General features: G+C 39.1%; 1 protein-coding gene across 2 annotated transcripts in view; it reads right to left on the reverse strand.

Moving 5' to 3' along the window:
- Positions 1–16113, reverse strand: part of LOC103482325 (partitioning defective 3 homolog) — a 388210-nt gene that overhangs the window by 100244 nt on the left and 271853 nt on the right. For both annotated transcript variants that reach the window (XM_081602034.1, XM_008438421.3), the window contains one exon: positions 12025–12144. In XM_081602034.1, coding sequence (XP_081458160.1) covers positions 12025–12144 — 120 coding nt within the window. The remainder of the gene's footprint in view (positions 1–12024; positions 12145–16113) is intronic.

Here is a 16113-nt window from a genome sequence, read left to right on the forward strand (position 1 = left end):
AGAGCTGCACCACCAGAAACCCACAGAAACACTGAAGAGAAGAAGAGCTATGATTAATGTAGTTACAGTTCTATCCATGTTTTAATGTTGCAGAGCTCAGTCGTTTTGCAAATAGTTCAAAGTTTAAACTGGCATTTTGAACATTTTTTATCTGGTCATTTTGTGCAAGATTTAACAACTAGAAAATGGCAAAAAATAAGAATATTTTTTCTACTCTGATTGGCTGCTGTTACCAATTTTAACTTGAATGTTCATTGCATTTTTCATAGACGCCTGTGAAAATAATTTATATTCCCATGACTTTTTTGATCTCTGGGAAATTATTTTTGATGATAAATACAGAAACAAGCATAAAAATCAAAACATCTACAATAGTGATAGCAATATTAATGATAAAATGAAGGTCAGACCAAAGTAGCCTACAAATTCTTTGGTGGGGGGGCGGTGAGGGACCTGGATAAAGGCTTGGGGGGCGCTGGCCCAAAAAAGGTTGAGAAACACTGATGTAAAGAGTTCTGAACTACATTGTTGCTGAAATGTACAAAAACGTGACTGATTGATTCTCTTCTGTTGAACATCACTAAACATCTGCATCAGACTACAATTGGCTCTTGATTTAAAATGTACATGATGGGATGTAATAAATCTCACACCAATAAAGCAGACGGCGGTTGTATGTGGAGCACAAGGTGCCCCTTTATTAACACTTGAGCACCTGCACCCCAAAGTGTCTTTGCCACAACACTGACTCTTTTGCAATGAAGTATGTGAAAAGAAGTGCCAGTCTCAAAATGTAAACACTGCAAAAACACAGAATCTTACTCAGTATTTCTGGTCTAGTTTCTAGTGCAAATATCTCAGTACACTTAAAATAAGACAAAACTAACTTTTCAGCAAGATATAGGAGCTTATTTTAAGTCAATAATTCCTTTATTTACATGAAAAAGTACTTGTTCTATGTTATGTGATTATTTCACATAACATTAGAAAAATGCCTTATTATAAGTGAAATAATCTACCAATGGAATAAATACTTTTTAAATCAGTATTAGGGAATTATTGACCTAAAACAAGCTGAAAAGTTACTTGCAATTTAGTTTTGTTTTATTTCAAGTGTTCTAAGATATTTGCACTAGAAACTAGACCAGAAATACTGGTAAAGAGAAGGTGGGAAGGAAATCTCATGTTCTTCTCTTCATGCCCCCTTCCATGTTGTTCCACCCCTGGGAACCCTGCCACACAACACAGCCTTTCACAGACCTTTCCCGTCGCACAGAACGGTTCCATGCGAACGCCCATCTGTCTGCAGCTAACTAGACTCACGCTGCATGTGTGCGAGCAGATCTGGCACCGCGGGAGGAGTCAGAGAGGACAGTGGAGGGGAGAGAGAGAGAGATACAGAGTGAGGAACGCCGAGGACAGCCAAAAGGGGGCTACAGGGGGCATCTAAACTTCCACTGTGGTGACCCTGGCAACAGCAGCCACCAAACCGTTCACTGGTTCCAGATGTTGGACGCACTACAATGGGGAACACACTCATGCACGCACAGGCAGCCTCCTACTGCTAAAACTTCCCCGTTACCTCAGGTCACAGGTGACCTCTGACCTCCCCCCCTAGCTGCTCTTCGAAGATGATTGGCAGGTTTGGAGCACAGCACAATTCCCCCTGCAGGACTGGCTCTCCCAGGTCTGTGTGTTTTAATAACGGTAATCACATTTCAAACAATCACCATTTTTCAGTGCCAGATTAACCCAATTCCCACATCCTGTCCATAGGCGGCCGTGTTTACTCCTAACCGCCCGGAATCCTATTTTCTTGGTATTATCTGGAGAATGAGATTTGGAAGGCTGATGCAACGCTCCAAGATGTGCTGTCATCTTTAGCGACGAGCTGAGCCGTTCTGTTCTTTCTTTTGAATATTTGAGAAGGTGATGTGGAATAAAAAAGTATCAATTTAGATAGTTAAAACTGGGGTGCTTTAATTTTGCTTTTCTTTATTTGGGAAAAAAAGGGCAAGATATGACATAAAAACCCAAACTTTGCACAAGGTTTTCCACCTGTACAATGATGTCAGGTCTCTGTTGGGAATGATGTTACTGCAGGTTCACGTCACTCCCCTGGGATTTAAAGAGCCTCTGGTGTTTTATGGACTAATCAGATCCATGAAAAACAGTCTTAGTGACCTTAGGGTTGGAATAATGGCTTTAAGCTAGAGATGAAACGTCCTTTCCAGGCTGGAGTCTGACATGAAAAAAGTCAATTAACAGACTTTGCAAAACTAGCAAAACTGTAAGTCATGTGGCCGTCAAATGTCATTGTTTTATTTGGATCCAGTTTGTGTTAAATCATTTAAACATTCAGTATTTTTTCCTGCATGTTTGAAGGGAAATATTTCACTGGAATAATGGAGAGTAATAAAAGAGGATAACTGGGTGACTGAGTGGCATACCTCAGACATCACTATTCAGCAGGCAGAAAGGTGTTTGTGCCAAGTTCATTTTTACCTAAGTCAAACTACAAATTAACTTTATGTTAAGATAAGATAAACCTTTATTGTCCACAGAAATGTTGCACGTAATTGAGTTGAAAAATATATGGTTTGTTAAAGAATAATTTACTTTTGCTATGTCTCATTTGTTTTGTTTTTTAATACTTACTAATTCCCTGATTATCTGGCAGTAACAGTTCAATAATCTGTACTGTACTGTCTGTAGTGTCTTGTGAACGCCACCAAGTGCTCAAACAATTACTAACCGAATTATTGAGAGAGTAGATCAGACTGCCGTTCTGTTGCAGCCACTCCAAGCATTTAGCATGCTGAGGTAAAGGAATATTCATTGGTGTAGGGTGTCTGAATAGTGTAGCACAAGATTATATAATGTTATAATTGGGTCCGTATTGTGGCATTTGTGTAGCACTTAAAAAATGCTACAAGTGTAGGTTATAACGGTTAAATGGTGTCTTCAAACTGTGGCAGCTAATATTTTAACATGTCCTAAAAAAATGTGTAATAGCTTGGTTTAAATGGACATGCAATAGAAATAATATTAGAACATATGGATGTATGCAACAGTGTTCTAAGACTGATATTTATCTATAATTAAAATTATGCACAATTTTTTTTTTGTAGAATTGACAACCAAGTTGTACTTTTTGAAAAGCAAACATTGCAATCTTGTTCTACGCTACCGTATTTCCAAATACTTACCAAAATGCTTTGAAAAAGAAAAGAAAGAAAAAAAAAAGACATCGAACAATAAAGTTGTTCTAAAAGCAGAACAAGAGTGCCGGAATGCATGGACCACTTTTCCGCTCATTAGCCTCAAACCTCAACACGCCTGCTAACAGCGTTTTACTTCAGCAACCTGTAACAGCTTCACCGCCAACTCCTCCCCTCCCCCCACTTTCTCCTCAGACACCACCCCTGTTCTCCACCACATATACTCCATTAGCCAATTAATGGCCCAGTATGTTAACACCCAGGTAAGTCTGGCCCACACCAAACACATTATTACGGTACAATCCCAATTACCTCCCTGTCTTCTTTCTCCTCCTCTAACCACAATCCACATTTAGCAAAGAAAGCAATGTAGTTTCAAAACTAACCCTGCAAGGGAGATAATGGGACAGTAAAGTATCAAACTGCAGGCTTGCTTTGGGTTATTTCATCAAATTGTTGAAAAAAAAGAGAGAGTAAGTTTCTAGTTCAGCTCCAGCATTTCAAGTGTTTGGACTTTGAACAAGAGGAAAAATTGCATTAAGTTTTAAGCTTTCATAACTTTGTATTGGAATGGCATTTCCTCTTGGTAAATACACCGTCTAGACAGTCTAATGCTAAGGCAACCAGGGCAGTTCAAGTTCAGCCTCTAATTTTCTGACTAAACATTTCGTCAAGAAGATTATGACAAGCAGATGACACCCTGCTTCGCTTTTTCCAACATGTCCATATCAACTACAAAAATCATTTACAACGTGACTAGTGTGAAGGACCACGTCAAGCTATTAGAGTGTTGGTGAGACGTCGACACACACTCACAAAGGAAAGAAATGCCTTGTTCATTTTGTCCTTTCAAGATGCATTTGAGCACAAACAGGCAAAAAGCAACTTCAACAAATTTCATAAATGCTCACACCAGCTGGAATTGATGATTAAAGGAGCTGAAGTTGGGGGTCATATTGCTTAACCTTAGATTTAACTAGATGTTAAATTAAGCAAGAAATAAACCCCAAACACTCACCATGTAGGAAAGACATTAAACATAAAGTTACACTAAAGCCTTGACCTCAACTGGACGTAAAACTCCTGGACTACGATTAAAAGCCGCGTCCATGACAAGAAACCAACCAACTTATTAAAACTATATTTTCTGAATTTAAGATTAGTCAAATAGACAATAAGAGTAATGCAGGTGGAGTATTACTGCCAATAAAAAGCATCAAGAATATATACTCTCCAAGAAATAGATACCTAAATATTAATGGGAGCCCATAGTACATCTGACCATGTCTGGATGATAGAAAACCCACAAAAGAAAATCCAAACTTGAGCATGGATGGACTTAAAATTTATTGTTTCTTGTCTACCCTTAATAAAGAATGGTAAAAGATCTGATTAAAAGCCACAAAAATGATACTAAAGGGGCACCATCATGTATTTTCCAGGCACATAGTGCCATTTTAGAGCACAATCATATAACTATGTTAACATCAGTTGTAAAAAAAAAATGCTGTATGTATGAAATATGACTCATAAGACATTTGACTTTGTGATTTCACGGTTTGAAATTGGGCCTCTAATGCTTTAAGAAACTCCTGCTCTTTCTGAAACTCCCCTGTAGGGAAGCCATTATAACATCTGTCCTATATTAACTGTTTAACAATATTTTACCATGGAAATTAAAAGATTTCTCAAAAATTCACAAAAGAATCAAGACTATGTTTTTGATGAGAAAATACCATTATAATTTGATGTAAAGCTCAATAAAGTCAAGCTTACATAATACCTACTAATATTAATGCCTATTAATGCCTGTTTATGAAAGCTTCTTACTGGCGCTGTGCTGCAGAAACAGACCTTAAATCTTTTTTTTAAGGTCTCTCTGCCTTAATTACATGCCAATTCTGAGCAAACAAGAAGCAATGTTTTGATGTAGCGAAGCTAGCGGGTTCCATCGCCATATTTCTGTCAGTGTTTCATCCACGCTAAGCGACACAAGAGTGAAAAGAGAATGTCGCCTTTATTTCTTATTCATTCTCAAGTCAGCACACTTAGCAGTTTGAAGGCATGCCTCTTCGGCGTGGATTGTTTCGGCAGATGAAGCGGAATGTATTTGCTCTTGTACTCTTAAATTGAGATTTGTGAAATAGATTTTTATTTGCAGTACGCCTTCATCATAACATGCTCGCGGTATTCCAAAGTGCAGGTGGAGGGCAGAATGACTGAATCTCATCAGAGGATGGCAAATGGCTCCACACGCAGCCACCTGTGCAGAATCACAAACCTCGAGCGGCCCATCTCGGCGTCGAAACTGGGCTGGTAACGCAATCACGGAGATAATTGTTCTGTTTTCTAGTGTTAATAATCATATTAACTTCCTGTAGGTATCAATATAATTACAAATCTCGTCGCTCTTCTCAATCAGTCGGTTAGACCTTTCTCTGAACTCGCGCCGCAAATGAGATGCAGATGCCACATTCGAAAATAATGAGATAGTTTGACAAAGTGGAACAGTATCACCGGTCGCAAAAAGAGTAAAAAAAAAAAAAAAAAAAAAAAAAAGAGTTCCCCGAGGCAGATTGCTTTTTCATTCTTTTGGTAATTAGAAAAGCAAATTCTCATCCCTAATCGAGGTTTGTTTTGTTTTCTTGTCCTTTTTTCTTAAAAGCAAATTGTGCTGACTAGTTCAGAAAAAGGGGTCAGGTTGTGTTTGCCTGGAATCAGCTTGAAGTCTATTAAGAAACAAGAGGAAGTCTCTTTCTTGGAATAAAAAAAAAAAAAGAAAAACAATGATGAGCTCTGCTGTAGTCCAGGCAGGGGTAACAAAAGGAGTGGCAGAGGACTGCTGGTCGCTGATTAGAAGCCAAGCAGACCCAAGCAGATAACAGAGAATGGACATCATAATCAGCCGCTTCAGAGAAAGAGAAAATGGTGCTCAGCCCAGGCAGAAAATGGAGACGGAACAATGTCACATTTCTTTCTTTTTTTTTTTTTTTTTTGTCCAATCACTTTGGACAGAAAAATTAAATTTCAGGACTGCAATGTGCAGAGATAAGCCAGAGACTGATAGAAGCCCGACCAACGCTACGCCGCTTGTGTGTCTTTCATCCTTTCTCTTCACCCTGATGTTACTGGATGAATAAGTCGGGCTGTCGCTACGGATGCAATCACGGAACTTGTTGAATCCATTGGCCTCCCAACATGAGCCAGTCGGATAAAAGTGTTATGGGTGCTGTCCGCAGACTAAAGAGAAGCAGAAAACTGGCTTGCTCTGCCGAGATAAGCTACACCCCAAAGGGTTCACACCAGCCATGTTTTAGTCTGCTTTAATCAAACTCCAGTTTGTTTGCGTAGCAAGTCCAGCTCGTTTGGAATGTCTGATAAAACTCTGGTCCACCTAAAAAACCTAGGTCTCGGTTCGGTTGAAGTGAACTCTTGTGCAGTTCAAATACAAAAGGTAAGGTCATTTTATTTATATAGCACATTTTCAGCAACAAGGCAATTCAAAGTGCTTTACATGAATTAGAAGGAAATACAAACAAAGCAACCAACCAAAAGAAAGACAAAAAGGTAAAAGTACAGAACAACGTATTGGTTCCCCGTGTTTAATAAGAATAAGAATAAGAATAAGAGGTCCATAGTTTATAAACTAGTAGGGGTTTCTCTGGATCCTTGACCTGATAAAATTAGATGTTGGTTCTCTATGATAAGATTATTGAGGTATAGAACTAAATATTGGTTCTCCATGTTTGATTCTATAAAGTAGATGGTAGATGGTACTTTATAAGTTTGTTCTAGATTTGTAATATAACAGGATTTTCTCCTGGTCTTGTTCTGATATTAAAAAGTTTAAATGCTAGATGTTGATCCAACGTAATGAGTAGCCTCTCTACATAAACTAACATGAGTTTCTCTCGATTCCAGGTTTGTTTTAATTCCTGTTCTGGGAAGTATATAAACTAAATGTTCCTGTTCTGGGTTGCTGTATAAGTACTCCACAATTTGTTTTGGTTGTATTTACCGAAAGCATGCCAGAGACCATCCCAAAAGCAAGAAATGAACTACAGCGCAAGGCATTCTGGGTAAATGCAACCAAAACAAACACACGTCTCACATTAGCAGGAGAAATAGCTTGTGATCTTTTGACAAAAGACCAGAGAAAAATTTTACAGTTGCTATATTCTCACTCAATTTCTGTTAACATTTCGTGAAGTTGCGCTCTGTCGTCTCCTGAGGTCCTCGTTTTTTGTTTTTTTTTTGGTAGTTCTTGGTGCAGCGCCACCACAGGCGAGGGTGTAAACACAGTTTACCACAGTGTCGTGTGGACGCGAACCGCACCAGCTGGAAACAGAACAGATGTTGCCATTTTGGCTCCCAGTTGTTGGCAGGTTCTTGCTGTATTTGTGTTTCTCTCTGTTTCTCTCTGGGTATTCCGGCTTCCTCCCACAGCATAAACACCTTTTCTGTTTGGGTTTGTTTTGGCCGTTTATCTTTTGTGTCTCAGGGTTATGCCCTTGTGACCAACGACTGATGGGTACTAGCACCAACACTCACGTAACCCTATAAAAACTGAGCAAAAATGGATTGTTGGATAATCAACTTTTACTCTTTATTAGAATAAATGTTAGACATTACAACCTGCCCCTATTGTGCTTAACCAACCTACCCCTGTCCTACCAACCTAAATTGAGTTGTTTGTACAGTCTAGTGCTCTACCCATCCTGATGCAGGTTAGGATGCTTTTTAATGAGACATGAAATGACGAAGCACAGCATCTTTGTAAAAAAAACTGCCAAATTTGACTAAAATTCTGCAGGGAACCACTCACTGTGGCAGTGATGCAACACAGCTTAGCTCCAGTAGCGATGTCAACGTTTTATGTACTCTCATCTCCATCACTTAGAGCTCAGAAGACACTGAAAGGATATTAATTTGGATCACACCTAACCTAAAATAAATTGATTGTGTCTGTGAGCCTCGCAGGCCAAACCATCAATTACAAGAATCATAGAAGGGTCAAAGTTTTAAATATAAGATCATCGCTTCCTTATTATAGCAAACCTTTTATAAAGTAATCTGCTTCACCTCTTCACTGGCTGCTATTTTTAATCACTTAAAGCACTTGTCAGAACTGTCTGCTCGGATTAATGATCACTAATGTCGGCTGAGCAGACACTTTGGGTTCACAGCTGTGGGTAGTGCTCCGACGCAGCGTCGTCATAAGCCTGAATTGATGAGCTCAATCATTTCTTAAAGGCACTCAGAAATGTCCGGTCTCCATTTCAGGAAAAAAAAAAAAGAATGCTCAATCAGCTCAGATGACTTTTGTGGACAACTACGACTGAAATTTATCGCAGCAGAAGAGCGAAACAGCGATGTCACCAAAGAACGCAAGCGGTAATGGACGTCTGAGCCGTCACGGTGCCGAACCTTAATGCTTTGGATGTCGGCTTTATGGCACGTTGGTCTATTATTAAAAACCACCATTTCCCATAGGATTTCCTTTCCATTAGCAGGGGGTCAGCCTTTGCAGAAGAAACATGGGAAGAGTTCAGAGATGCAGAACGGACATGAGACGGAGTGAGAATCTGTTCAAGACAAATCAGCAGTAATGTGTGACAGAAGTGATAAAAAAAGTGAAGAATATAACAGGTACAGTGTTTATTCAATGCTTTGAAAAGGATTCATTACTTTTGAACATTTTGTCACATCATAGAAACAAACTTCAGTGTACATTATTGGAATTTTATGGGATAAACCAACTTAAAGTGGAGGATAAATAGAAGAAACACATTTGAATTTAGTATATCTGAGTTAATATGTGGTTTTACTAACTTAACATGGATTATGTCGGTGTGTTTTTATACCAGTTTTGTACATCTAGAAACTGAAATTGTTGGACATTTTTCTTTACGAAATAGTTTAAAGGTCAGATTAGTTAGAGTGTGTGTGAACATAAACCTCCAAGGCTTGCCTCTTATCCTCTAGTGCTGGTCCAGACTTTCACCACACAGATGACCGTTCATCTGAAGCACTTCATCTTTGCTCTGGCTGAATGTTTGTTGTCGTTGTCCTGCTGAAGGTGAACATCCGCCACAGTCTAGTAGCTTTTACGCAGCAGGTTCATAACTTTTAGTCAAAAAGTTCACCAAAATTATATATATTTTTAAGTTTTTTTTACACATTTTGATTCCATTTTGTCCACATTTTTACATTCAGATCTGCTGAACAATAGCAAAGAGTTTTTTGTGCATTTTCTTTGTCTAAAAATTTATTTTGGGTGTATAATCTACTAGAATGATTGTTACCTCATCATTCCATTGAAAACAACAGCTGCACATAGTTATGTTTAGTGGATGTACTAAGGTCTCCTTCGGACTATTTAGTTTTATTTGTTGTCAAATTCAACCAAAGTCTCCCTTTACTTTAATTTTAGGAGTATTTATTTAACATTCTCATCTGGGAAAACCTAAACCAAGTAATTTTACTGGAGGCCCACATTTTACCATTATTGATAAAAAATCATATGCTGCAGCAAAGTATTCTTCATGACGCATTTTGCCCACATGTCTCACTTTGGACAGCCCTGCTTTAGCAAATCTTCCAGGATGCCCTGTGTTTAGCTCCTTCAGCTTTGCCCAAATCCTCAGTTCCTGCTGAATAAAATGAGCTCTATATGCAGCCACCACCATGCTTCATAGTGGGGGTGGTGTGTTCAGGAAATAGTGTAAGGTCTGCTTCCTACTAAATGTAGCAGTAAGCCAAGAACTTTTTTTATCTCCTTGTCTGGATAGATAACTTTCTTCCACATCTTCATCATGATCCCTAGATAACTTGAAGCAAATTGCAAATAAAAGCTGTTATGATGTTTTTTTTTCCCAACTACGGCTTTCTAGTCCTTCGTTTCCATTAAATGTGCTCGACTGAGGATGTTTTCTCAGCAGAATTCGTAGTGGATCTCTGCTGCTACCTCGACATTGCTATGAGCCTCTTGGCTTCTTCTATGATTTATGTTTATTCCATTAGGCCTTTCAGTTTAAGTGGACAGCACTGCCCTGGTAGGTTTGTACTGTGAATTTACATTTTAAGAAGGGGAGGACTGCATTTACCAGATATGTTACTTCTAAAGGAGTGGATGGTGAGAGGTGAAAATAAATGCAGACTTTAGCTGTAAAAACCGCCATTTTCCTCCCACTTCACAATCATGAGCTGCTTTGTGCTGTTCCGTCACATTTAATCCCAATAAGGGTTTGAGGTTAACAGAATGTCAAAAAGAAATAAAAAATAGGTTCAATAGGCATGAATGCTTGTCCATGGCGCCGAACATTATCTCATGCCCACTGTGTTTTTGTATCGATTCTTGCTGTTTGGGAGCCGTTCAAAAGGAGATGGGTCTGGATGGGGAAAAAACAGGCCTGCTGGTTTCCAAAGCTCACTGAAAGAAACAGGCCAGGCCCACAGCCAGAGAGGTTTATGGTCTGAATGGATCGGACCTTCACTGCAAATCACAGTTCAATACCACGAAGCGACGTGGTGCAGTTATTTGAGTAAAACCTCCAGATGTTCCATTCAGCAGGGAAGACGGGCTTTGTGACAGTTCAGGCTCTCTCTCCCTCTGCATGTGTGTGTGAGTGGGTGTGTGTCTGTGCATTACGTTCTCAACAACCATCCATCCCTTTTCTCCCGTCGCTGTAAGAGGGCACGCTATCAAGCGCCATTGTTTCTATTCAATTAGCCGTCATTACCAATGGCAGTTTGATTACTGAGTTCATTTGGCTGGTGGAGAACAACGGAGGCGGCAAGCTGCCTTTTCATTCGTCCCGCCGCCGATGGCGTCTTCCTCACTGGTGAGTGTTACATGTTGGTGAGGAGCGAGGTCACATCCCGATACGTCCACAATACGATCAGAAGACACAAAACCGCAAGGATGGGATCAAGAGAAACAGTGTGTTCTTTGGAGACCAACAACCGTCGTTGATGCTTGTTAATCGTTAATCACCAAACAATAAGACTGAATCCACAGGACTGACACTAAGAGCTGTGATTGGCACGGGCCACTAGAATCCATAACTGATTCATTCAATGTGCTGCTGAAATGGAAAGACACGTCTTGAATATTGGCAAACTGTCCACGCCTGTCCAGCTCAAGAATTTAGGTTTTGTTTTAAATAACAGCAATTTGAGCTGAAACACTGGAACAGAAAGAAAAATGTACTTTTGTTATTCAGTCACATAAAGCAAAGAAAAACAATTTCAGAGTGTTGGAAAAAAACAGCAATGCATTTGCAAGTTTGAACCATTTCTGTACAACCAGAGAATGTTTCTGAGAACTGCTCCACATCTGTTTTTCATGGAGTCAACTCCTGGTTCTTGTGAACAGGTATTTCAACCCACATTCCAGAATTTCTCTGAGTTTTTTGGTTTGTGATGCAGAAACAGCATTTTTTTCTCCAGTAAACCCAAAAGATTTCTATTAGACTATGGTCTACAGACCACTCCAAAATGTCAATCTTATACATCTGGAAACAAGATGGTGTGTTTGGGATTGTCAGGGCGTTTTCCTCTTCTGCATATGACAATATGACTTCTTCAAGTAGTTTCAGATACTGAAACTGATCCATGATCCCTAACAGGGATCAATACAAGTTGATTAATTTTATCGATCAACAAACGATTAATCGATGTGTGGAACATTTTCTTAAAAACCTGACGTTTCTCTTGAACCTCTATTTGTTTGAGTAAACTCTACCGGCATCATTTTTATTTGGAGGGGGCGGCCATTAGCTAGTTCAGAATCTGCGCCTACCTTTCCTGTTCCTGCTTCATTTGGATGGTTTCATCTTCATATCCTTGCATGTCTTCAGCTTTCGATCTTCTTGAGCTCTTTCTCTCCACCTTGTCCTCGTCCTTCTTGCCCTTTCCAAACCTAGAAAAAGAAAAGAAGACTCAGAATCAGATTTATGGGCCAAGGAATCACAGTGAATCACAGTGAACACACATTAAGTGTAACTGTAGAACCTTTAGAGGAGAGTTAAGGCTAGCTAACTAGTCAGGCTGTGAGGTGTTTGTTTTATTCAGCAGACAGACTCAGAAAAACTGCCACTGTTGTGGCTCTATTTTGCAGATAGCACTCTGTAGCAAAAACCTGAAGGACGGAGGAGGAAGCATGCAGTGTTTTCCAACACAGTATAAATATATTTATGAGGCCAATCTCTTTCACTTTATCAGGGAAGTTCAGGTAAAACATTTTGTTGAAAATTAAAGTGTCAAACTGTCAGGGTGTGCAGGCTGTGTTTGTATTGTGAAGACGATCTCGGAGGGCACCAATTCAATACTGAAATAATAATGTGCCTATTCAATATAAAGAGAATCTGAATGCATCAAGTCGCATAAAGATAACAAATCAGTGTTTTTTTTTCCTTTCTTTCTGCACTCCATTTAGTAAAAAAAAAAGTGTGCATTATCAGTAGAAACTTTAGCATAAATAGTACAAACGGTCAAAGTCAGTTTTTCTAAAGAAAGGATAAACTAATTTTTTTTTTCTTCACCGAGCTTCACCGAGTGATGGGAGCTGTGACAACTCGTGATTTAGACTCAAACAGGGAGAACAAAATATCTGCATCCTGGCAAACTGTAGGGGAAGGAAACTGGCTGCAAACTTTTTACGTTTTAATGAGAAGAATTTGTGATAGGTTGATAGAAAATGGAGGAGAAGGCAAAGTGAGTGGTTTTAATGATTCTTGTGGTAGAAAATTGCTCAGCTCCGGTGGATTTGTGGTCATGATATACACGTCACAGTGAGATGTGTTAGCAAAACTTGACATGGCGGCTGGTTGCCAGGCTCTCATGCATATCAGGAGAGATTTTCACCTACTTCTGTTTACAAAAACTCTGAAACCTTTAAGTTGTACTTCTACTTGTGTCAGCTCAGTCCACACACTGACTGTAGGACTGAGGTCTATGTTGGTTAGGCCACTCAATGAGGTTCCTGGACTTGTTTGTTGCATTGCTATGTTTTGCATTATCAAAGTTAAAGATCCACCCAGAACCCATCTTTAGACTTCTGGGTAAAGGAAGAAGTTTATGTTACATGACCTTGATAGTAAACTCCTCTGGTCAAACAGACAAATTACTGTAAAGTGTAACGTTTCTCCCAAATGGTGTTTATTGGTGAAATGTCTCTTGATCCAAACATGGTAGCTCAAATTAGTGCAAACTGGGTCTCATCTCACCACATCTCCAGTCTGTTCTGAATTATTTAAATGTTCACTACATTCACTAAGCAGCTTTATTTCACCACTATGTACCTATTATAATTATTATTATTTTGCCTAGGAATGAGGCTAAAAATACACAACGCACAAGCAGTAAGTGCACTCGCTGTTAAGTGAAATGTTGACAATGTGACATGGTTATAGAATTAACCAAACACTCCAATGAAAATAACCCGATACAGTCATCTTCGATGTTTATGGGCTAGCTGTGTAGAAGGGGAAATAAACGGTAATTCTTCAGTGCGTTAAATTTGAAAAGGACCCACCAGTCTCCACGCGTCTCAGGTTTTCAACGAATCGGTTTGAGAGCTGAGGAGCGTTGAAACTAAATGCGTCCTGCCCTCTGATGACCTGCAAGGATCTAAGAGGGTCAAACCTGCAGTGACTCGGACGTATTTAGGTCCTTTGTCGTTCTGTACCTTATAGAACCATTGCAACTTTTTAAAACAAATCTTTCACAGCAAAAACAGCAAGGGTGATATGATCCATTGTCTTGGTACTGCTCGGTGTTGTTGCAGAAGCTTTATAGATCAGATGTGGCTGTATGTAGACTTTCTGCAGAGATCAGTCAAGAAACCACCACACTAAATAAAACCAGGTTCCAGTTTTGTGCATCCTGTTTTGACCTAGATATCTGCCAGTTAGGTGTGGACCTCTAACCTCACATAATTGAGACCAAAAACTATCCATTGTTTAAGTTTGACTTCTTAAAATTATTCTGGAGAAAATGGAGAATAAATGCAGAAACATTATGTGGTCTCATAATGACACATAAATATAATTGCGTGTGTCATCAGCATACGTATACAAACTGATATTTTGATCCGCAATCTGAGGTATGAGGATCGTACCAATATTGAGTCAAAGTGGCTCAAAAAGGGAGCTTTGAGGAACCCCAAATGTAATCTTTGTTCACTCAGATTTTTAATCAAGAAATGACAAGGTTTTAAGCTAATTTAGCAAAGTTCTAGACAATACCATCCACTTTTCGAGTCTGTGAATCACCACGTCATGATAAAGTTCCATTTGCATAATGTTCATAAGTACTTCAACTTAAATCTGATAGAAAATGCACTACTGACTACAGTTTGTCTTCTCAGTTGTGCTAGCTTCACACAGTCTACCTGATCAGAAGGAAGTTTTGATCGAATCTTGGGTAGAGACTGTGGATGTCACTGGCAGCATCTCATAATTAAAAGTAAAACAGGATTTGCTGCTGCTAGCCGTTTGTTCGGGGAGCAGCATCACAGCCAGAGAAACCCACAGACTGTCGAAATGAGGTCATTTCATAAAAGTATTTGAGAACTTTAAGGACAAAGCAGTAGCAGGAAAGGGTGCAGACATGAGAGCAGGTGGCCACAAGTGGCAAGAAATCCAATAAATGTAATAACTGACAAATCTGGGTTTTATCGAGCCTTTTTGTTCCACAATGTGCCTCAATGCACTTTATGTACAGACATTGATTATGATGTTTCACATGGGTTTTGTTTTGGTTTTTTTGGGAGTAGTCCCGCTCAATTTTAAGACCGTGAAAGCACTAAGCTCTGCAGTCTCCAGTCCCTGCGGTTTTTCACTCCAGGTTTATTTTTACCTTCCTCGCAGCAAAGCTTTTCTTGACAGTTTGAAAACTTTCTCTGAAAGCTGAAAAATTACATCAGACAATATTTGACTTTTAGGCGATGGAAGCAGATATATTCATGGAAAGGGAGGCTGCTTCCCTAATGAATGTTTTTCCTTTTTTTGTCCTTCTTTATATTACAACAACATGGAACTTGCAAACGGGTTTGGAAGAAACCTATTTGGAATTCCAATGTTTTCTCATTTGCCGCTTTCTTTGCAAAAGCAACGTGTTGCCACCTGTGATACAGATCGTCCGTTCAGATGTCAGATTATTTCATAAACAATAATCTCTGACTAACACAGCCATGTTCAGTAAATTAGAATATGTGTTCAGATGAGGATATTTTGTAAGAATATATATATTTTTTTTTTAAATTGGCAACCTCTAACCAGGTATTAAACAAAGTGGTCATTAAGGATACATTTTAAAATGTGTTTTTTATTGGTCTTTTGTAATGGTCTCATTTTAAATGTCATCTTTTTCATTAACTGGAAGTGGAAAATCTGTCTGTGCGTGATAATGTGGATAATGTGCTTTACTTGGTGATAAAGCTGAAAAAATATCAAAAATATAGTAATTTATTGAATACTCGTATGTCTGCTTACAGAAGACGACAAATACCTTGCTTGAATGATGTTTATTAACCTTCTGGTGGAATTTTGCTTTTATCTTTTCTTTTATAATTGCCATTCTTCCTCTAAAAGCACGATGAAACCTTACGGGAGTAGAAACTTTAAATCAACTTTTCCTTCCCTTTTTTCGTCTGGATTGACATTAATAAAGTGAGAGATGTCTTTATTGCGAAACATATTGACGGATTAAGCTGAGCAAGACCTTGGGCATGCAGCAGCTCCATATGAAAGGCTATTCCCACATCTGTTGTGTCCTGAAAGAGGAACAGATCAAAGCACGAGACCAGGAAAGAGGGAGAAAAGGCAATTTAGGAAATCTGCTGCGTCACTGACAACAAGGTGAGCCTTTTAACTTTGGTTGTCTGAGT

This window comes from Poecilia reticulata, chromosome 20, assembly GCF_904066995.2.
Source record: "Poecilia reticulata chromosome 20, P_reticulata-male-v2, whole genome shotgun sequence".
In the NCBI taxonomy this organism is placed as follows: Eukaryota; Metazoa; Chordata; class Actinopteri; order Cyprinodontiformes; family Poeciliidae; genus Poecilia; species Poecilia reticulata.